General features: G+C 40.1%; 2 protein-coding genes and 1 long non-coding RNA gene across 3 annotated transcripts in view; 2 read left to right on the forward strand and 1 right to left on the reverse strand.

Moving 5' to 3' along the window:
- Positions 1 to 18,094, forward strand: part of LOC117449412 (collagen alpha-1(XX) chain-like) — a 41,467-nt gene extending 23,373 nt beyond the window's left edge. The window contains exons 13-41 of the mRNA XM_034087078.2: positions 754 to 883; positions 1,014 to 1,153; positions 1,373 to 1,499; positions 1,701 to 1,840; positions 1,944 to 2,076; positions 2,926 to 3,071; positions 3,205 to 3,334; positions 4,765 to 4,881; positions 4,995 to 5,141; positions 6,058 to 6,114; positions 7,180 to 7,218; positions 7,328 to 7,466; positions 8,778 to 8,920; positions 9,346 to 9,455; positions 11,516 to 11,674; positions 11,750 to 11,827; positions 12,415 to 12,501; positions 12,616 to 12,669; positions 13,755 to 13,850; positions 13,970 to 14,023; positions 14,129 to 14,182; positions 14,291 to 14,344; positions 14,533 to 14,604; positions 14,689 to 14,724; positions 14,831 to 14,897; positions 15,814 to 16,002; positions 16,080 to 16,157; positions 16,319 to 16,480; positions 17,339 to 18,094. Of these exons, the coding sequence (XP_033942969.1) occupies positions 754 to 883; positions 1,014 to 1,153; positions 1,373 to 1,499; positions 1,701 to 1,840; positions 1,944 to 2,076; positions 2,926 to 3,071; positions 3,205 to 3,334; positions 4,765 to 4,881; positions 4,995 to 5,141; positions 6,058 to 6,114; positions 7,180 to 7,218; positions 7,328 to 7,466; positions 8,778 to 8,920; positions 9,346 to 9,455; positions 11,516 to 11,674; positions 11,750 to 11,827; positions 12,415 to 12,501; positions 12,616 to 12,669; positions 13,755 to 13,850; positions 13,970 to 14,023; positions 14,129 to 14,182; positions 14,291 to 14,344; positions 14,533 to 14,604; positions 14,689 to 14,724; positions 14,831 to 14,897; positions 15,814 to 16,002; positions 16,080 to 16,157; positions 16,319 to 16,480; positions 17,339 to 17,367 (2,967 nt within the window). The 3' untranslated portion in view covers positions 17,368 to 18,094. The remainder of the gene's footprint in view (positions 1 to 753; positions 884 to 1,013; positions 1,154 to 1,372; positions 1,500 to 1,700; positions 1,841 to 1,943; positions 2,077 to 2,925; positions 3,072 to 3,204; positions 3,335 to 4,764; positions 4,882 to 4,994; positions 5,142 to 6,057; positions 6,115 to 7,179; positions 7,219 to 7,327; positions 7,467 to 8,777; positions 8,921 to 9,345; positions 9,456 to 11,515; positions 11,675 to 11,749; positions 11,828 to 12,414; positions 12,502 to 12,615; positions 12,670 to 13,754; positions 13,851 to 13,969; positions 14,024 to 14,128; positions 14,183 to 14,290; positions 14,345 to 14,532; positions 14,605 to 14,688; positions 14,725 to 14,830; positions 14,898 to 15,813; positions 16,003 to 16,079; positions 16,158 to 16,318; positions 16,481 to 17,338) is intronic.
- The window catches only part of LOC139434195 (uncharacterized), a 31,303-nt gene continuing 22,992 nt past the window's right edge, over positions 13,924 to 22,234 (reverse strand). The window contains exon 4 of the long non-coding RNA XR_011643607.1: positions 13,924 to 14,029. This is a non-coding gene — a long non-coding RNA (uncharacterized lncRNA). The remainder of the gene's footprint in view (positions 14,030 to 22,234) is intronic.
- On the forward strand, positions 18,732 to 21,787 carry dpm1 (dolichyl-phosphate mannosyltransferase subunit 1, catalytic). Its single transcript, XM_034087087.2, has 9 exons — positions 18,732 to 18,916; positions 19,134 to 19,233; positions 19,416 to 19,449; positions 19,530 to 19,606; positions 20,042 to 20,067; positions 20,465 to 20,560; positions 20,646 to 20,714; positions 20,801 to 20,915; positions 21,324 to 21,787. The coding sequence occupies exons 1-9, from the start codon at positions 18,786 to 18,788 to the stop codon at positions 21,426 to 21,428; spliced, it is 753 nt and encodes a 250-aa protein (XP_033942978.1). The 5' UTR covers positions 18,732 to 18,785; the 3' UTR covers positions 21,429 to 21,787.

The raw sequence follows: 22,234 nt of genomic DNA on the forward strand, positions 1-22,234 counted from the left end.
TTACAGATATTATAGTCATTGCAAAGTTTAAATAACGAGGCATACTTATGTGTAGCGTCGAAAATCCAAGAAATAAAACAAAAAATGAAGTCAAAGTAAAACTGCTGGCGAGGCACCAGATAGCGAATGTTACTCAGGGAAACATCTGAACGGGGAAACCACCTGTCTCCAATATATACATGATCACCAGGTGCCCAGCATCGCCTTCACAACAAAAGCATACAGACTTATTTGAACACAAATAATGACACTAAGTCATTATAGATGAACAATAACTAAAAACAAAAGCAGCAAGAAAATAAACGTTTTACTATAAATAATATATATATATATATATATATATATATATAGGTCATCGTTTCTTTTCTCTTTTTGACTTTTTGTCACAATTGGCTTTCACTAAGTCAGGATGAAAACACCTGAATTTAAACTAATGAAAGAATAAGTGCAATACTTTATGTACAATGAAAATAAGTGTATCTGTTTAAAGGACATTTTCACCCAAAATTCAGATATGCATATTTCCCCCTTACCCCATTACCTAGATGATTTTAGTGTAAGTTGCAGATAGTTGAAATATAGGGATAAATGTAACTAGCACTCTTCTTTTGAGCAGTTTCATGTTGCAAATATTTTCTTTTTACAGACACCTGCAAACCGTATCACCGTATAGAAGGAAGCGTGCATCTACTCATAACCGGTAAACCTATTAACAAAGCACTAACTTGACGTTTGCTTTGTGTATTTCTGCAGGAGAAGTTCAGTGCAGAGCAGACGGTGGTGGAGCTGACGGGGCTACTCCCGGCCACAGACTACTCTGTCACCCTGTACGCTCTGTACGAGGATGATCCCAGCGATCCGGTCACTGCTGTTGCCGCCACATGTGAGACATTACCAAACATCCATCATGGTTCACGTTATTTCATCTCTTCAGTGCACTCACAAATCATTTGTCTTTGAACCCCTTCACCTTCTCCATGCTTCCCTCTTTATTGTACTGTCCATCCCTGCAGTCCCCCTCCCACCACCAGTGAGTGTTGAGTTCCCGATGGTCACCCACAGCATGCTGAAGGTGAGCTGGGTGCCTGGAGCAGGGCACGTCCCCAGCCACAGAATCACGTACAGCACCAACCACGGCAGCGACATTAAGCAGGTAACTTCCAACACTGGTTCCATTTCAAGCCTTTTGTCTCCAAACCCATCCCCAGAACTCAGACCTTTATTTTCAAAACCAAAGATACATACTAAATATATTTTGAGCGACTCTATTATCTGGTTTTGGAAAATCGAAAACTGCTAAACTGCTTTGTATCATAACAAACCAAATATGAACCTGAACATGAGCATAATGAAACCATGCATCTCTTTCCAGGTGGAGGTAACAGGACTGAACTCAGTCGTGGTGCAGAACCTCTCCTCTCTGTCCAGATATCTGGTTTCAGTCCAGTCTAACTACCCACAAGGCCTGTCTGCAGCACTCACCAGTAACGTCACCACACGTAAGACACACACACACACACACACACACACACACACACACACACACACACACACCATCATCCTATTTCTTCTATGATATGTGAAAGACTTGTGTAACATCGCCGCAGAGAGAAGACATATTGAATTGAATGTGAATTAAAAATAAATCGGTCTAAAGTCTCTTTTTTGTCCTCTCCTGACACCTTTTCCTTCTCTCCTAGTGAAGGTGCCTTCCCCATCGGACCTCAGGGTGACTAATTTCTCCGACAGTGACATCACTGTGCGCTGGCAGGCCGGGGCTGATGACGTCGTCTCTTACCTCATCAAGTGGATCTCCCTCAGTGGAGGAGACCTGAGACAGGTGGGGGTGGATTAAGAACAGGTGGACTGTATATTGTGTTATAATGATTACTGGATGATGTTAATGTAAATATTGCTCTTTTATTGCCCCCCTGTCTGTTTAGCTGAGGGTGAGTGGTGAGAGTGAAGGGGCGGTCCTGGAGGGCGTGGAGGAAGATAAGGAATACCAAATCTCTTTGTCTGCACTCTATGGAGATGGAGCTCAGAGTGAAGCAGTGGCCATACGCTACAGCACATGTGAGGAGTCACACGTTCATTTACTTCCTAACGTGTGTGTGTGTGTGTGTGTGTGTGTGTGTGTGTGTGTGTGTGTGTGTGTGTGTGTGTGTGTGTGTGTGTGTGTGTGTGTGTGTGTGTGTGTGTGTGTGTGTGTGTGTGTGTGTGTGTGTGTGTGTGTGTGTGTGTGTGTCGACAGTTGTATATTTTCAGTTGGGTCAAATTATTATGTATCAAGTATTTTAATTGTATTTATCTGACAAAAATCTAGATAGATTGTAAAAATGGCACTGAAATGTATCCATGTATTTTATTCTATCCATGCTTCCCTCACTTATAACAAGATACCCAGTCCGTTGCTAAGGAAGGAAATAATCGCTATAGTTTGTTGAGGCGTTGGCGGTGTTAAGTTTGGCCAAAATTGCTTTCTCGCGACATATTTCAAAGTCTTTTTTTTGTTCACGATGAATTGCTTCTGTTCAGCCACTTTCCCATGCAGGCTTTATTCCTGCACAGCTTTGATAGGATTTACTTCAGGCGGCAGTAGCTCAGCCTGTAGGGACTCGGCTTGGTAACTGGGAGGTGGCCGTTACAAGTCCCCGAAATGACCAACATGAGAGGTTTGGAGAGGTCCCAGGTCACCTTCTGGGCACTACTGTGGTGCCCTTGAGCAAGACACCGGATCCCAAGTGTTCACATCTTTCTTTAGGATTTGTTTTGGAGAAAAAAAGATTCTTAGTATTCTAACGTTGGAGGGCTTAAGTAAACTATTATGACTTTATCTTAGCATTAATAAGAAGACGATAATTCTGTCATCAATAAAGATGTCGTTGTATTGAGTGTTATTATCTCTTCGTATGTTCCCTGCAGTGTCTGGTGGAGGTCCATCCAGCATCTCAGTGACCGAGGAGGGAGCAGTCAGCATGGTGGTGAGCTGGGTGCCTCCCAACACGCACGTCCTGCAGTACCGTGTGACTTACACCGCGCTGACTGCACCCGAGAGCCAGGACAGCACCGTGAGTGTTCTGGAGCTGCTGCAGAGTTCATTACAGAGCTCAGGGGTCACAGAGAATTCCCCAAACTGCAAATTAACTTTGTCAACGTTGACTTTGAACGCTTGACTTTGAAAGGTGTGTTTGTTTTCTACAGATGTTGGTCCCAGGTGATGAGAAACGGGTGGTGCTCAAGTCGTTACAGCCGGACACACGTTACAGCATCCTGATCACCGCAGAGTACCGCAACAGAGAAGGAGGCAGCGGCTCAACTCAGGGCAAAACCAGTGAGTCAGCACACTGGAAACTGAGCTGCTGGAACGCTTGTGTGGCCTCATCATAACTTGTGGTACATTACATGTGAAATGGTAAAACCCTGGGATTATTATGTAGAAGAACATTATATTTAAGGTAGGTCAAGATTAAGGAGCATTGATCAAGTATCTACAGAGCCCTAAAGGGACATGGAAAAAAAAGAGAGAGAGAAAAAAAAAGTTGGGATAACGGGTTAGTATCTCGTGCGCACGAGATACTATCTCTGTTTTTTTCCATGTCCCTTTAGGGCAGGGGTGTCAAACTCAATTTCATCGCGGGCCACATCAGCATTATGATTGCACTCAAAGGGCCGGTTGTAACTTTAAGACTATATAAAAATACATATATAAATATATCATATATATAAAATAACGTATTATATTACATCATTGCCTCTGCATTGTATTGTCATCGGATAGGGTAATAACTTCATAATTAACTACGTCTGAAAGCAGAAGTCTAGGGCAAGTCTCTTCAGTGCGTATGTCCCAAAATGATTTAAAAAGAAAAACCAAATTCTGGAGAAAAAATAAATAGAAGTGACATTTTGAAATAAAAATCTAATTCTGAGAAAAAGGAATTCTATGAAAAAATGCATATTTTGAAGAAAAAAAGGCAAATTCTGAGAAAAAAGTCATATTTGAGATGCATTGTGGGACATGTAGTTTATGGGCAACGTGCTTCTGTAGCATGTAACCGTATAATAATCATATTATATTCTTCGCAAGCTCTTGTGGGGCCACATAAAATGAAGTCGCGGGCCGAATGTGGCCCCCGGGCCTTGAGTTTGACACCCCTGCTTTAGGGGCTCCATATGTATCACATATGTACAGTATATGATTTGTTTTTAAAGAATCTTGATTGTTACAGCAATAATTGTATAATTAATATTTCATAATTAATATTTCATAATTGATCATAATTATCGCACAGTCTAGTTAGCTTACAGAGAAGGTACAGAAAATAAGGATGTTGATATTTATTTTCTCAAAGATCAGGGCTGGTGTTTATAAAGCTGCACGGCATATCATTTTTATCCTAAGTAAAAGAAGTCAGAATAATTAGAGCATGTCGTGCATAAAATGTCCCCTGAATAAGACGGATGACTGCTAACATGTCAATAACTTTATAGAACAACATCTGTCCTCATACACTCAAAACATCCCATCAAGAAATGGAAGATCATCAAGGTTGTAAACAGATTGATCCAACAACTCTGTAATCAATAAAGTTTTGATAGTAATGTGTGTGTAACTTTTTGTACCCTTACCTCTTTTAAACAGACCTCTTCTTCGAGAATATTACTTACGTAGTCCTACAGGAATAAGACTTCCACCAATGTCTGGATGTTCTGTACGGCTTCCTGTTTATCTGCCCTCTGTCTATCTGCCTCTGCCTGCAGCCAGTCTGAGGGTCAGCAGTGTGAGTGTGGTGCGCTCAGACCAGTCCAGTATCTGTGTGTCCTGGAGACCTGTGTCTGCTGTGGATGGATACCGTATTGTCATCCAGTCAGTCAAAGGTAAGCATACAGATCTAAAGTAGGTGACAACTAGTGGCTCAGAAACCTCATTAACCTCTGCTAATGTACACATTGTTGTGTGTCTGTCACTGCTTTGTGTGCATTTTGTATAGACAAGCAAACAAAGGAGGAGGCTGTGGCAGAGTCCAGCAGCAGTCACTGCTTCACTGATCTGGAACCAGAGACTCTGTATCGCATCAGCGTGCACTCCCTGCTCAGCTCAGCAGAGGGTGCTGCCGTCTCCATCCTCCACCCAACAGGTCTGACACTACTTTACATGATGGAGTTAGTTCCCCTCATTAACCCTTGTGCCTCTTTTTTTTTTGGATGTCTTGAATAGTTTTACTCTTTAAATTCATTAGTCCTGATCTTAAATACCAAATAGTCTGTTATTATCAGAATTTAAACTATTTAAATAACAGTTAATAATACAAATCTAATAAAGGTCCTGTATACCATGGTGTCAAACTGAAGGCCCGGGGGCCAAATCCGTTCATTCATCATTTTTTTAAGAGCTTGCAAAGAATATTATATGTTTATTATACGGTTACATGATGATTTACAGAAGCACGTTGCCCATAAACTACATGCATCTCAACCTTTTTCTCAGAATTTGACTTTTTTTCTTCAAAATATGCCTTTTTTCTCAGAATTTGACTCTTTTTTTAAATGTCACTTTTTTTTTTTTTTTACTTTTTTTCCAGAATGTGGCCTTTTTAAATCATTTTGTGACATTCTCACTGAAGATACTTGCAATTATTTGCCCCAGACTTCTGCTTTCAGACGTAGTTAATTATGAAGTTATTACCCTATCTGATAATAATCCAATGCAGAGGCAATAATGTCATATAATACATTATTTTATATATTTAAATTTTATATATGTATTTCTTTATACAGTAGTCTTAAAGTTACAACCGGCCCTTTGAGTGCAGCCATAATGCTAATGTGGCCCTAACTGCACACAGGAATGTTTTTTCCCCTGATCTACAAGGGTTAAACAAATAAAGATAACATGTGTGTGTATCTTGTAGTCTGCTTCTCTACAAAATGTAATAAACATCACTCAGTAGTAGTTGTGATAGAAATACATGTGTAGATTGATACATGATGCTTAAAAAAATCATAATATATTTAGTTCAATGTCTCATTATTGTTCTTACGCTCCTTTTACAGCCACAGCTCCGGCCAGACTTCCCATCCACCGCCGGATGTACCCCATACACAACGAAGGTGACTCATGATCACATTACATTTATATTCTTCTGTAGGAATTAGTCTGATTACTACATTTATTTCTTTTAAAAAAAATCCTTTTAGGACATAATTTTAGTTCAAATTGAGCAGACTATATTTCTGAACCCAGTAATCCCCAGAGAGTACTTAGATGAATCCAGCAACATCTAAACTTTATTACTTTTACTTTTTCTTTCATCCTCTAGAGCAGTGTTTCTCAAACTTTTTCACACCAAGGACCACTTAACCAATAAAAAAACACTTGCGGACCACCTAACTCCACACATATCCAAAATCACATCGTTTTTCTAGAACAGATTACAAATTGCCTGAAAGTGGTACAAACAAGTGGCAATATGTGTGATGAAGGTGTTGCGCTGGGCTATATCATGCAATTACAGATGAAACTTAAGCTCGCTCCATTACAGAGATATTCCCGTGAGAGTGCGGAAAACTTAAATTCATTTATTTATTTCAAATGTGAAATTTTACCAATATACTCACGGACCACTTGGGGGCGCTCACGGACCACCAGTGGTTCGCGGACCACACTTTGAGAAGCACTGCTCTAGAGTCTAAACTGGAATACAATGACTGATAGTGTAACAACTGGTGTTGGTGATGTCTGTGATATCATTTCATAATAGGAATGGGGACTTGTTTGTTTGAAAGCAATTAGCTTATTATCAATTTAGACCCCACTAATGTCAATCAGACTATATCAAATCACCTTCTTATTATTACAGAATGATTCCACTGAAGCGTGATAAACCATCAAGAACACATTCCAATCTTAGGTAACAGTCTTTATCTGGGATACTCAGTTCCTTATTGCTTTCTACTCAGCTACATATTGTGATGCACTCGTTCAGTAGGTCACGTCAATTTGCGAAGAAAGTTATTTATGAATCTGATCAAATTGAACATCTGTTCCAGTATATGTGTAGCCCACGTTCAGATTGGGGCTTCAGGTATACAGGTCGTATTTTTTTCGTGACGATAAATGCAATATATCCCCTCAACTTTGCTGCTTTGTTCATATTGATTCCTGCTGTGTTACAGTCTGCCCTGAAGTCACCATCAGAAACAGCATTGTGAAAGGTGAGACACGCTACAAACTAAGAGGCTTTTTTCAAATCAATCAAACATCAGGTTTTGTCTTAAAGATAAATCTCATTTTATTTCACGTCCTGTGTGTTTGTCTGTTTAGGATTCGACATGATGGAAGCCTTCGGTCTGACTCGGACAGCTCACTCCTCTGTGGAGGGTGTAGCTGCCGAGCCTTTTGTCTTCAACACCCTCCCCGCCTACACCGTGTTCAGAGACATCCAGCTGACACAGAACACCAAGTGAGATCCTCTCTCTCACTGCTTTGCTTCTCTTCTTATGTTTGCTGTGTAGACCTGGCTTCAAAGTCGTCCTTGGCTCAATCCTGGCTGCTGACCATGCTCCAAAGATGCATTTGCTCCTGCGTGACCGCATCTTTTGTAATTAGACGTTTTAATGGCGTTTTTAGTCACAAGATCTGCTTTTACTTGAGGTTTCTCTGGAGATTGGTCTGTCTGGAATACATGCTTAAGCTGTCTGGACTTGTGGTTAAGGGAGCTGTAGTTGAATTGAATAGGAGAAAGGGGGTTCACTGGCTTCCCTGAGAAAACATGATCCAGTGATTTTGTTTATTTTGTATTATTTATTTGTATTTTGATTCGTTCATGTAAAGGTGGGGTAGGTCATTTTGGAGAAACCAACTCGAGTGCGCTAGAAATACACAACCGGAAAAGATCTGCCACTTCCTCACAGAGCCCCTCCTCCAACACACGAACGCACACATGACCAATGAGGGCACGAGATAAGTTTGTGCACAGATGGAAGGCTGACAGGCAGGTAGGCCATCCAGTTACTTTAGCCGGGCCGGCTCAGATGATTGGTCGTGCTTTTTACAGAACTACGGCTTCTACAGATGATATTTTTGTATGGATTTGTTGTCAAAGCACTTCAGATATTCATTGCTATCGGATGTTAAGAGCATTCCATGGAATATAACAAAAAGTGCATCTCGAGCCGGTTTCTGAAACTTACATACCCCACCTTTAGCTTACACATTAATACACAATGCTTGAAATGCGTCAGAGTTAGCAAAGAGGCTACTTTTTATCTGTAGTCCCTGGAAATATTTTTAAGTGACCCTTTAAACAAATTACAATATTTAAAAAAATCCTTAAAAACATGCAACAGAGAGTCCCACAAAACAGGACATGCCAATAAAAACCAAAAAAACATACACATTGCATAGCATAGAAGCCCGACTGGTCAAATCAGTGCACTAAAGTGCAATTGATTATTTTGTTTTACTAATAGATATGAATACTGATTAACCTTGTCTCCAAACAATCCGATAAACACACTGTATGTGGCTTCTTCTCTATGAGTTTGTATAACCTTTCACAGAGAATGCAGACACGTTAAAATCAAATGTTCTGAACAGGTTCATGCATTTCCGTTATGCTGCACCTCCTGTCAGCCTATATGAAGTTATTCTGACTAAGTCATTTGAATGGGAGAATACACCAGACACCTTGCTATCATTGTGCAGCAGTTGCAAACATGTTTTGTGTGTCTTTAAAGAACACGTTTGATATGTATTTCCTGTCCCCTTGCAGGTTCATCCACCCTGCAGGTTTGTCTCCAGAACACACCATCAGCATCACCTTCCGCGTGCTGCAGGAAACTCCCAGGGAGCCCTTCGCCCTCTGGCAGCTCACTGACAACGACTTCCAGCCCAAGATGGGATTGGTGCTCGACCGTGAGTGACCTTTCTGCATCTCCAAAACCGCAAGAAGCTTCCTCCTCCCTTTAGTCCCATAGTATGTCATCAGGGCCTCTAGACCAACTCACTAAATTAACCTCCAAGACACATATTGACATTTTCATAGAGACCGGCCTTTTTGATTATAATTACAAAACATATTTCCAAAACTAAATTAAAGAGTATTTACTAACAACATGTGTTTATTGTTTTATTTAGAGCTATAGCTATTAAAGGATCAATCGATTAGTTATCATTTGAAAAAATGAACCTTCTCTTAATTTGTATGGCTTTGCTGCTTTTCTTTGTTAAATGTAAACATATGCTGAATATCTTTTGGGCTGTTGGATCAGTTGAAAATCGGGAGATGTAGGACATTTGAGTTGGAATACAAATCTTCTCAAATGTTTTGCTTTCCACAGCTACAACGAAGCACCTGGTGTACTTCAGCCTGGACTACAGGGGAGAGGTGCAGGAGCTGACCTTCGACCAGCGGCAGGTCCACAGACTGTTCTATGGCAGTTTCCACAAGGTGAGATAGAAGCCACTGAGCCGGGTGGGGAGGACAATAAAACACTCACTATCATTAACCAAAATGTGAACATCCAGTTTTTTAATCAGGTTTCATTTCCTTATGTCCATCAACTGTTTTACCTTGTAACAATAGAAATGTAAAAACATGTAACAAAAGAAAACAGCATGAAGGGAAGGTGGTAGAGGCTCCATATACTGTTGTATTTCTGGTCTGTAGCAGCTGTCAATAAAATACACATTATAAAGACCAACAACGATGAAAAAGAAAGGTAATAGGGAGTGATGGAAGGGGGAAACACACAGACGATGTAAGAGGCCATTTAGAAACCTATTTGTGCCTGCATCGGCCATTTTAAATTCCCTGTGTTGAAAGTGTTCTCAGTCTGCCTTATCACCAATCTGACGCAATTTTCAAGAAATTGGTCAAACCATTTGGCTTTGAGGTTTTTTATTATACTTTACCTAGTGTTACTTCCTATTTCAAAATAGCTGCATCTTACACACTACATGAATAGTATGTCACAATTCGAATCTGAACGAATAAGCTAAATATCAGACATGCATGCATATTCTGTGTGCTTCATTGATACTATTGGGATTGTTGATGTGGTCTTAAAGAGTTGTGCAGTAATTCAATACCAGATATACATACCCATACATCGAAGATTTTTTTCTTATGATACTTAATACTGTATTTGGGCATTGACTGCTGCAAATGAACTTTCCTTCATCCATAACTCAGTCCAATCTGAACAACCAGACATGAAACAAATATGTATCCATTTTGTGTAACGTTTAGATCAGGGGTGTCAAACTCAAGGCGCGGGGGCCACATTCGGCCCGCGACTTCATTTTATGTGGCCCCACAAGAGCTTGCGAAGAATATAATATGATTATTATACGGTTACATGCTACAGAAGCACGTTGCCCATAAACTACATGTCCCACAATGCATCTCAAATATGACTTTTTTCTCAGAATTTGCCTTTTTTTCTTCAAAATATGCATTTTTTCATAGAATTCCCTTTTCTCAGAATTAGATTTTTATTTCAAAATGTCACTTCTATTTATTATTTCTCCAGAATTTGGCTTTTCTTTTTAAATCATTTTGGGACATACGTACTGAAAATACTTCTGCTTTCAGACGTAGTTAATTATGAAGTTATTACCCTATCCGATGATAATCCAATCCAGAGGCAATGATGTAATATAATACATTATTTTATATATATGATATATTTATATATGTATTTTTATATAGTCTTAACGTTACAACCGGCCCTTTGAGTGCAACCATAATGCTGATGTGGCCCGCGATGAAATTGAGTTTGACACCCCTGGTTTAGATGATGTCTTTATCGCAAACCCAAATCGAATTTAGGCAAAGAATAAAAAATAGGACATACAAATGTAATCCAGCCTTGTAAATCTGACTACTACTTTGTTATTATATGACAAAATAATCAGGGTTTCATATCATTTTTGATGTGAGCAGGCACAGATAAACCATCAAAGGGCGTTCGAGCACCTGCCCTTTGGCCCTTCAATTAGAGAAGAGCCCTTTTTCCATTTTCCTCACAAATCAATGTGCCTAATACACCCTATCTAAAGCTTATGTGTTATGCTTATTATAATTGTCTGCCTGTATGTAGCAGTATTATACGATATGTGAATTATATTGAACTAATTATTTGGAACATAGTAGTATCTTAGTCGTGCAATACCAGCATCTTCTAATTGCCTGTCAATACTGAAGGGCCTGATCCATTATTGTGAAGGTGTGACAAATGGAGGCCAGAGAGAAAGTCACAGGGCTAGTTAAAATGTGAGAAGAGTTTAGCGAAATACACTTAATTTGATCATAAGTTAACTGTCATGTAGCAGTGTGTGAACCAACTACATGGGTTTATTTAAAATACATACAATTTAATATCCCAAATACAGTTATCCCAAGCATATATTTATTTGAAAATAACAATAATCACCAGCTAGCCCTTTTATGAACGTGGTCCTCCTCTGCTTGTGAGTAACCAGTCCTCTCTCTCCTGTGATTGGCAGATCCACCTGACTGTCAGCCAGGTGAGCGTGTCCCTGTCTGTGGACTGTCAGCGTGTGGGCGAGAGGCCGGCCCGCCCTCTAGGCAGCCTGCCCACCGACGGCTTTGAGATGCTGGGGAAGCTGGTGAAGACCCGAGGACCCAAAAGTGGCTCTGCTCCGGTACTTCTGATTCTATGTCGCTAATTTAGGTTTCTCATAAATGATAGATGAATAAACAGATCTTTCCTGTTCCAGTTCCAGCTGCAGTCCTTTGAGATCGTCTGTAACACCACGTGGGCTTTCGAGGACACCTGCTGTGACCTGCCTGCAATGGTCAGTCTCTCCCAATTACCTTCTTCTGTTCGCCTCTGACTTGGTCGAGGCGAACCAGGAGGTGATGCTGTTAACAAAAGAATGAATGGGCTGCTTGAGTTAAGTGCCTTCTTATAATGTGGCGCAGCTATATCTAAAAGTGTTTCATAGATGTGTGATAATGACCGGGTTCGAGTTATATCGAGCTTTATGGGGGACTTTAAAACTACCGCTCGTGCACGCACACACACGCACATTTTCCCACAGAACTTTAAAGTAAAATATATAAATAATGACAGTGGAAAATGTATATCAGAAGACTGTCTTCTATGAAGGGCAAGTATGCATTTGTTTTCCCTTACACACAAACTTTTTTCAGTGGTTATAAAAGAGTAAAAGATACACACAGGCTGTCTAAAGGTCTTCCTAATGTGTGTGTGTGTGTGTGTGTGTGTGTGTGTGTGTGTGTGTGTGTGTGTGTGTGTGTGTGTGTGTGTGTGTGTGTGTGTGTGTGTGTGTGTGTGTGTGTGTGTGTGTGTGTGTGTGTGTGTGTGTGTGTGTGTGTGTGTGTGTGTGTGTGTGTGTGTGTGTGTGTGTGTGTGTGTCAGAGAGATGAGGAGAGCTGTCCGGCCCCGGCATACACCTGTACCTGTTCCTCTGACGTCCCCGGAGCCCCCGGCTCCCCCGGACCGACTGTATGTCATCGTGAGATCTGAGTCTGACTAATGCCTGGAATATTTTCTGAGTCACTTTTTTGTGCTGCAGTTATTGGATAACATGTTGACGTTTGATTATTTTCTTTTCCACAGGGAAAGCCAGGTACTCGTGGTGAGAAAGGTGAAAAGGGCGACCCAGGTCACAAGGTGAGTTGAAAATATTAATTTAGGCTTAATTTGATTTAATCTCAGGCCCTATTCAAAACCTAGACCAGGGGTGTCAAACTCAAGGCCCGGGGGCCACATTCGGCCCGCGACTTCATTTTCTGTGGCCCCACAAGAGCTTGCAAAGAATATAATATGTTTATTATACGGTTACATGCTACAGAAGCATGTTGCCCATAAACTACATGTCCCACAATGCATCTCAAATATGACTTTTTTCTCAGAATTTGCCTTTTTTCTTCAAAATATGCATTTTTTTCATAGAATTCCTTTTTCTCAGAATTAGATTTTTATTTCAAAATGTCACTTCTATTTATTTTTTCTCCAGAATTTGGCTTTTCTTTTTAAACCATTTTGGGACATACGCACTGAAAAGACTTCTGCTTTCAGACGTAGTTAATTATGAAGTTATTACCCTATCCGATGACAATCCAATGCAGAGGCAATGATGTAATATAATACATTATTTTATATATATGATATATTTATATATGTATTTCTATATAGTATTAAAGTTACAACCGGCCCTTTGAGTGCAACCATAATGCTGATGTGGCCCGCGATGAAATTGAGTTTGACACCCCTGACCTAGACCATTGCAGGTAAAGTTGCCGGAAATACTATACTATAGGACCCTGTCCACCTTTCTTTTAAGTCTCTTTTACCCCACAAATGACTCTAAATTGCAACACGGTAAAATAAATCTTCAATCATTCCCGTCCACCCTGCGTGTGTCTCTAGCTGGGGTTTTCCGTTTGATTTTATTTCCTTTTCTGCAGATACTGTAATCATTTCAATCTGTGCAGCTGAGACAGGGGATACTATTTACGTGTTGTATCCTCTGTCTCTGATTTGAGAGGCTCAGTTTTACACAGGGACTGCACGGCAGCTTCAACTAAAAGTATTCATTATTTTATTCTCCCTGTATGGCGTCAAAATCCGTCAGAAATTAACAGTACATTTTCTTTTCCAACAGACTGGACATAAAGTATAGACTTCAAGTTTAACAGTGCATCCATTTTTATGTTTTAGTTAGCTCCAAATTGATTGTTATTTTCTGTTTGCAGGGCGAGGTGGGTCCTGCAGGAAAGCCTGGATTTGAGGGAGGTCTCGGAGCCCTGGGGAGCATAGGGCCCCGAGGCATTGCTGTGCAGGGCAAAATGGTGGGTACCTTTCTTATTATAAAGTACATATTGTGTAGTAGTCCTCCATGGTATGCAGCTCGCTAAGCTGGACTTTGATCTGGTCAATTGTATCAAATGTACTTCTGTTTCCTTTCTAGGGTCCACCTGGTGCAAGAGGGGGAAAGGGAGACGCTGGGAGAACAGGGATCCAGGTACAACTGAAAAACAGAAATAGAATAGAACATTCTTTAAATCTTGTTGTCTATAAAAAAGATATATATATTTGCCTCTGATGGCGCTCTTTGCATTCTCTGCAGGGTTTACCAGGACCTCAAGGTTCGAAGGGGGAGCAGGGGGTTCCCGGCCCTCTGGTAAACTGCTCAATCTCAAATCAGTCATATCAGCAGTCCTTCATACAGCAGTTACTGTGCCCCCCCCCCCTCTTTATTTGTCATCATGTCTCTGTAATGTGTTCACAGGGTATTCGGGGGCTTGAAGGAAACATGGGTGGACCCGGCCTGACTGGACTAAGGGTGAGATCGGAATACATTTTAGAGCCATGACTTGTCCACTTTTAGGGTCCATATTTGAGAATGATTGACACATTCCGTTCCAGGCACATGTTGTGCTTTACTCAAGCGCCACCCACAGGCCAACATCAGGCATTACCACACTCCCAAACACTGTCTGTTCTACACATCCATCTTGTTCTATGTTACAGGGTTTCCAAGGAAGGCCAGGACACCCAGGCCCGATGGGTGAAAGGGGGCTCTCAGGACTGGTGGGCCCTTCGGTAAGCCCAGAGGGACAAATGATGTCATGAGCCATGTTTGTCTTTATATATTTCATTATGTCTTACATAGCTTTTGCTTTACAGGGTCTGCCCGGGGGTAAAGGGGAGCGAGGAGAGAAGGTGGGTTCATCTTTATTTTCATCGTAATACCGTCACACTAAAGTGAATGTATAAAAGAGACATAACAATAATCCCTTCTTCTTGTGAATCTGCTGATGTTTGCCAGGGAGAAGCTCAGTCCATGGCCATGATCTTCCAGCTGGTCACGCAGGCCTGTGAGCAGCTCGTGCACAGTAAGTACTCTGTTTGCATGCATTCAAAAACGTGTCGAATGATGATATCTGTATATTTAGGGGAAGACACTGGTCTGAAGGCAATCACACTGTTTGTCATGCACTGGACACATATGAGAGTTTGGACTATTTTGCTTTCATAACATTGAAGACTATTGGAAAGAAAATATACAAAATACAAGTTTACAAATGTTTTCTATTTGTTTATGGAGATTCCTCCTTAATTCACCATTAGATTGCCTCATATAGACAAGTTGTAATACCCACATATATTTGTACATTGTGGGTTATAAACTAGGGACGTTTTTGGGGGATATCTATTAGATGAATTCAACTATGTTTAACTGTAGTGTCCTGCAAATATATATGGAATTTTACAATACATATCTTTAAAGGAAATCTCCACTTCAGTAGCAGTTTCATTCATATATCTCTATTCTAAAGGTTTTCATGGCTGTGTTCATAGATCATCTATTCCCTCATTGATATAACATTTACTTGTGAAAACATGATTTGAATTGAATACATTTGAACTGAAATGGAATTGAATGGTGAAAATAATGTAGTTTTTATAGGTGTGGACAGTAGTTTCTGATTGAAAGAGTTATACCACGATCTGTAAAGCCTGTGACTCTAATATGTCAACAATACGAATCTAGATTTTTTTTACTTGGTTTATCAAATTATTACTAATCTGGAAATGTTTGCGAATTCTACAATTTATAATAAGATTATTATATAGTTTTGCATATTTCAACCTTAAAACTCAAGAAACTCATAATACAAAAGTGGGGAAGTTTCATTGTGGTTAAAATAATTGGATTGGCCTTGACGGGCACATTCAGATTTTAAAGAGGTCCAGATGGAAACATATTCTCCTGCTCATTCTTCATCCAGAGCTGTGTGTGTTTTTCAGAGGAGGTGCTGAAGCTCGACATGTTCATTAATGAGATGAATCGGAAACCAGCTCCAATTGAGGAGCCGGTGGGGCCCCCCGGGGAACCTGGTATACCGGGGCCTAAGGGCCCACCAGGCGGCAGGGGCAACCAGGGGAATGTCGGCTCGAGGGGGAGACCTGGGAGGCCAGGATATCCCGGAGAGCAGGGTAAGACTTTATCTTGTAGATGGTGATACGTTTATTGAAATTAAAACATTATAAGGGTCCAGTGTGATATTCCACAGGAGGAAGAGGCATGCTAGGGGCCAAGGGGGATGCAGGGCCAAATGTCCAGGGGCCCACGGGGATCAAAGGATTTGCAGGTACCTCTCTATAAATCATTGGTTTCATCTAACACTGTATTATATAGTCATCGTCTCATTTTTGTCATTGAGAAACAGGTTGTCTCTTATTTATTATACTGTATATATTAATACCATATTTATACCCTATACATTTAATATAAATGAACTTTCTTCTGCAGGTCCTCTGGGTGAGGCTAAGCTGGGTGACCCAGGTTCTAAAGGAGATGATGGTAAATCAGGACCCCAGGGGATCAGCGGAACACCAGGACAGCCCGGAGAGATGGGACCCCCGGGTCTGTGCGACAACAGCGGAGGTTGCAACAGAGCCCCCCAGCAAACAGGTTAGCTACCAGGAGGGGTTCATTAGCTCAGCCTACACTAGGTCTGGTCATATCAGCTGATGATCCAGCTGATGTCCAGTGTTAGGTATGTACAGTGGCTGGTAAGTAATGATGATGTATGCTAAGGCCCAAGTTAATACATGTTTATAAAGATGTAGCCAGCATCTTCAATATGTCTCATACAGTCAATTATGTAAATGAAATGTTCAAATATACCGCATGATGGTTTCACGTTGGCACGCAGCTGCACAGACAGTAACGTCGGTCTCACACACCCACACACACGCACTCCGGTGGGACAGCGCCTAGGTGTCAAAGTTCTGCATCGTGAGTAAATAAGACATGAACATTTTGATTCGTATTTAGGAGGAGCAACTATAAAAACTATTTGTTTTACAACAAGAACGTCCTTAACCTGTAGGTGTCTCTTGCTGATCAGGTAGAATACAGTGGTGCTTAATAGCTGAACACAGCTGCCTGAAGGAGCCACAAATGGCGAGATTCAATAAAAACAAGGAACATTCGGCCATAAAGCCAAAATAAAGAGATGCTAACATTGTGTTGGCAGGATATAAACGCAGGTAATAAATATCTTTGGTTCGTCACTACGAGCGACCACTTTTTACTACTTATTGTTAATATAAGATGATTTATTATAGCAGCTTTAAAGTTATGGTAATGTTAATGCAGTTAATCAGAGCAGTTAAAACTTAAGTCTTAAAGGCATGTTTCTTGGAACTTAAGGAAACAATGTTTTGGTCATTAACCTATTGTCCCAACAAATGACCACGTCTGTTAAATACAGTGTGAAAGTGGTCATACGTGTTGACTCTTGTTGTGTCTGCTCTCTTTCAACAGAAGACCCCTATTACGGCTACCAACCTTGAGCGGATAATTACAAGCCAGCAGATGAAAGACGTCTGTTTGAAGTGACTATGATTCCTTTGGAGCTGAAAGCCAAACTGGGAATGGAGCTAAAGAAAAGCAGCTCTGAAGACGTTTGGTGTGTGGAACGTGCCACTGACTGATGCGGAAGCTTCACTAGTTTCATCATGTGTGAGAAAAAGAAACCACACAGGAAGGGTCACTCTTGGTCTTCTTGTTGATCCTTGACATAAATAAGGGCTGCGAAATAAACAAGGAATACGTGGAAAGCTTTCTAATATAGAATAGTGTTTTGATGAACAGATAGCATCATAAAGGAAAATATTTTTTCATTGGGATCAGTCAAGTGCTCTCTTATACTCCATATTCGCACTGAAACCTTTTATTACTTTTTACATATTCATGCACTGTATCAATGCCAAATATTTTAGCATCTGTGTTATATTCCTACCCTTTTCATCTGCCATTCTAACCTTAACTGCCTCAAGGATAATGAAAGTGCATAATCCATGGTGATAAAGCTTATTTGTGTTCCATGGTATAACTGATACTGTGAGAAAGCCTGTTGTCATGTGAATGATAATGTGTATATTGTTTATTATAATTACTGTATGGAGTTATTCATGTATGATATTTTATACTGTACCTATTATGTAAAATACATGTTTACATTGTCTGGTATCTATGGGGTGGGGGTGATAAACAGTGTGTGTGTGTGTGTGTGTGTGTGTGTGTGTGTGTGTGTGTGTGTGTGTGTGTGTGTGTGTGTGTGTGTGTGTGTGTGTGTGTGTGTGTGTGTGTGTGTGTGTGTGTGTGTGTGTGTGTGTGTGTGTGTGTGTGTGCGTGCGTGCGTGCGTGTATCTTGTGAATAAATCACATTAATATGTCTCTAACGAATTGTGTGGTTTTTTTACAAAATGACTTGTGTAGTTTAGTGTTGTGACATTTGTAGTGGAGGGAAAGAAAAATTAATTTAGTAAGCCGGAAAAAACGGTTATAATAAAGGTTTAGTTCTTTCTCGGAACCGGGTTGAAGAGACAAATGTTTCCGGTAGTGTCTATTTTGAAGAGGACAAATATATTTCCGGTTCCGGAAGCGGCTTTGTCAAGTTAGTCTTGGTGCTACAATCTTTTTGACGTGAAGTCATTTTATTTTTCAAAATAAATGCAGCCCTGAAGACACGGTCAATATTGACCAGGGCTAGCAGCATTGCTACATGATAATGTTTCCCACATGTTTTTGAGATTTTTTTTATTAGGTAAAGCTGATGTGAACAGAGTCTAAGGCTATTATCTGATTAAGTTAAACTTATGTTCAGGTCAATGACTGATACTCTATTTATTCTTGAAAGTAACAAACAGGATGTTGGGGCCACTTTCTCTGACTTCACTCGGTGGGGTTACCATAGCTTCACGTCGCCATGGCCAGCCGAAAAGCTTCGCAGCCAAAGCGGGATAGTGGGGACAAATACTCAATACTATTACCTACCTACAACGAAAGGGAAAACCTCCCTTTGATAGTATGGCTTCTGGTGAAATATTTCGGTGAAAGGTGAGTTCCGAAGAGCTGGTTTAGCTGCTCGGCTAGTGCTAGCTACTTTGGTAACATTAGCTAATGTAAGTGATGAGCTGTCATTAAACCAGAGTATGAATGTGACAGCTTTTAACAGTGACATTAAACTTGGGTTAATGTATTTTCAAGTTTATGAACAAGTTTGCACTATCTCAGGTTTGTTTAGCTTGATGGAATTACGTTGTTCTTTGTACAGTGGCTACAACTACGAGATCATTGTCATTGACGACGGTAGCCCTGATGGGACGCTGGAGGTGGCAGAGCAGTTGCAGAAAATCTATGGAGAAGATAAGATAGTACGTAAAGAATCCCTGCTCTCAGTGATGGATCCTGGTTATTCACATAATATTATGTTGAGTATTGTGTAAGAAGTGACTAACGACGTCATTGTTTACTTGTGATTTACACTGTAAACCTATCTAATGTTGGTTCAAGTAAATGAATGATGCAGACTCTTTTCTCTTTTTTTGTGTTTCAGCTTCTACGACCAAGAGCAACCAAATTAGGCCTTGGTAAGTTGAAAGCAGTGTATTAGTGTATTCGTTCTGGTCACTTTAGCTTACAATTAATTATCTCCGTTTTCCTTGTATAGGCACTGCTTACATCCACGGCATTAAGCATGCTACTGGGAACTTCGTTATCATAATGGACGCAGATCTTTCCCATCATGTGAGTGGTGCTTCTTTCATTGTGTGTTTCAATATGTTCAAATGAAGACTTTTAACATTTTATTATTATGAAATATTATTAGTCTTTCAGTTCGTTTTTTTTATAATACATTTATTGTTTGGTTAATCAGATGTCTGAGACTAGGGGAACAAATCTATAATTTCTCACAATCATAATTCCCTAAAAATATACAAAAATTATGAATGAGTTATAAATTAGTTGCCGTCAATGCAAATCGATATATAAACTAAACAATTGACCCCCGAGCAGATTATTTTAATAATTCCTGAATTGATTTAGAGTAAGTATTTGGATGGGAGATAGATTGTGAGTTTAACTGATCTATTTTCTTTGTATAACGGGTTCTGAGTGATTTCATTTTGTACAGCATATTATTTTACTATTTTCCTGTTGTTTTTGTTGTTGTTTTTTCAGCCCAAATTCATCCCAGAATTTATTAAGTAAGTTTTACTACATTTTAATTTCATATCATGTGATTTTGTTGTGTTTTAAAATATTGGAAACATATTGTTTTAGCTATTGTGTCATGACAGTTGAAAGGTAAATTGTGCAGAAATACTTTAGTTAAAGGAAGAGTTGAGACCAACAGTACACATTTTTCTCATGATTTCTATAAAGAGTTGTACAGATCTTCAAATAAATTATTTTCTCAAGCAGTGTTCTATTTAGTTCCGTAATATTGAAGAGCAGGCAGAGATCTCTACGCCCGATATCTCCAACACTCTGAAACTCACACATAACCAATCCAGATGGAGAAATAGCACTGTAGTTTAGAGAAATGCAGGTTTCATTTCTGGGTGTACTGTCCCTTTAAGACCGTTTTCTCCTGTTGGTCAGAAAGCAGAAGGAAGGTGATTACGACCTGGTGTCTGGCACTCGATACCAAGGCAACGGAGGTGTTTATGGCTGGGACCTGCGCAGGAAACTCATCAGGTAGCTGAGAGTCAACAACTGTTTTTCAATGTCCCCTCACAACAGACCGGAGGCCTGATGTCTTTCCTGTCTCCTCTCTTCACAGCCGGGGAGCCAACTTCCTGTCTCAGGTGTTGTTGAGACCCGGAGCCTCAGACCTCACCGGCAGCTTCAGGTCCATGGAGCGAGTGTTGTGTGACACTGACTTTTTTTGGGGATATATTTTCTCCCACTCATACAGTTTTCTCTCCCTGATGACAGGTTGTACAAGAAGGCGGTGTTGGAGAGTCTGGTGGAGCGCTGCGTATCCAAAGGCTACGTCTTTCAGATGGAGATGATCGTCCGCGCCAGACAGCTCAACTACACAATCGGAGAAGTGAGGCCCTAATTCATTAATCTATTTAAGAATATCAGATCTGATACATGTTTAAAAAAAGCAGAACATCAATCAATCTTTATATTAATTTGCGGATGCGGAATATTTACTGAGTGCAAATATAATGATGTAGTTAAAATTAAAAAAAATCAGAAAGTGGACCCTTGTCTAGATAAAGGAAAATCTCCCCTACTTATTTTCCTTAAATATAAAGAAATAACAGTTTTGCAAATCTGCACTGAGGGATTTTAAAGGCATTTTGGCTTTCACTGAGTGTTTATATGTTTTCTACGACTTAACTATAGACTCTGGACAGAAACATGGTTGACTTTCCCCTGCATTGTGAACCTGTGTGCACGATTCTGGACCAAAACAAACTAATTCTCTCTTCTTCCTCCAAAACAACAGGTTCCCATCTCCTTTGTGGATCGGGTCTACGGAGAGTCCAAACTGGGAGGAAACGAGATTGTGTCCTTCGTGAAAGGACTGATCACGCTCTTCGCCACCACATGATCAGCTCTGTCGGACATCCCACAGTTAGATCATGTTACGGCGACTTTGAAGTGGCTGTCTTAAACACAGTAGTTGTATCAGCATTTCAATGGGGGGGAGGCTCTGCTTGTCTACATGGGCAGACCGTGACATGACAGCCATTGACCAGGGAGACATGTTAGCAGTAAATATAAAGTCAGTAGTGGTCTGGAACACTGCAGCCACATAGTGCTCTACATTCCCATCACCCTCTAATGACCTCTTGATGCATGGACATGAGTCCCTCTGCGCACAGCTGAATCAACTGTCACATGGGTTCAAGTACATGTGTACTGCTACGCCAATGATTGTTTGTATACAATTAAAATTTTTGTATTGTTTGATCTGTTTTTTCTGATATTTCTTTTTACAACAAATCCAAGTCTGTTTTTGGTATTCATTGATCACCGTCAAACGTGAAATAAGTGCAAGTGGGCTGTTTATATCCATAAACATAGACATGGATGATTTTTATCAAGTCTACCAAATGTTAACCTAATTCCCATAAATATAAAAAACATATATAATATATAATGTTTGCCAATACTGTCAAGTGTGATAAGTTGGGACCACATCGGGACTGTTATTACCGTTTTATTTACCTTTAAAAATAGAATCACTATAACAAATATTGAGAGTGCATTTTCATGCTTATTCGGGAAACAAATGTCTCGTTATAATCAATCTTTAAAGAAAGTACGAGGGTTGTACTGCAATAAAAAAAGTTATATTTTGCTAGAAAAAAAAGACATCTCTCAAAACTAACTTGCATATGTAGATAAAAACAA

Source organism: Pseudochaenichthys georgianus, chromosome 7 (genome assembly GCF_902827115.2).
Source record: "Pseudochaenichthys georgianus chromosome 7, fPseGeo1.2, whole genome shotgun sequence".
Taxonomy (NCBI): Eukaryota; Metazoa; Chordata; class Actinopteri; order Perciformes; family Channichthyidae; genus Pseudochaenichthys; species Pseudochaenichthys georgianus.

Excerpts from the sequence above, each read along its gene's own strand:
- dpm1 (XM_034087087.2), top strand. The coding sequence starts at position 18,786 with ATGGCCAGCCGAAAAGCTTCGCAGCCAAAGCGGGATAGTGGGGACAAA. Across the intron at positions 19,450-19,529 it reads AGCAACCAAATTAGGCCTTG|GCACTGCTTACATCCACGGC; the intron begins GTAAGTTGAAAG and ends TTCCTTGTATAG. Across the intron at positions 20,068-20,464 it reads TTCATCCCAGAATTTATTAA|AAAGCAGAAGGAAGGTGATT; the intron begins GTAAGTTTTACT and ends CCTGTTGGTCAG.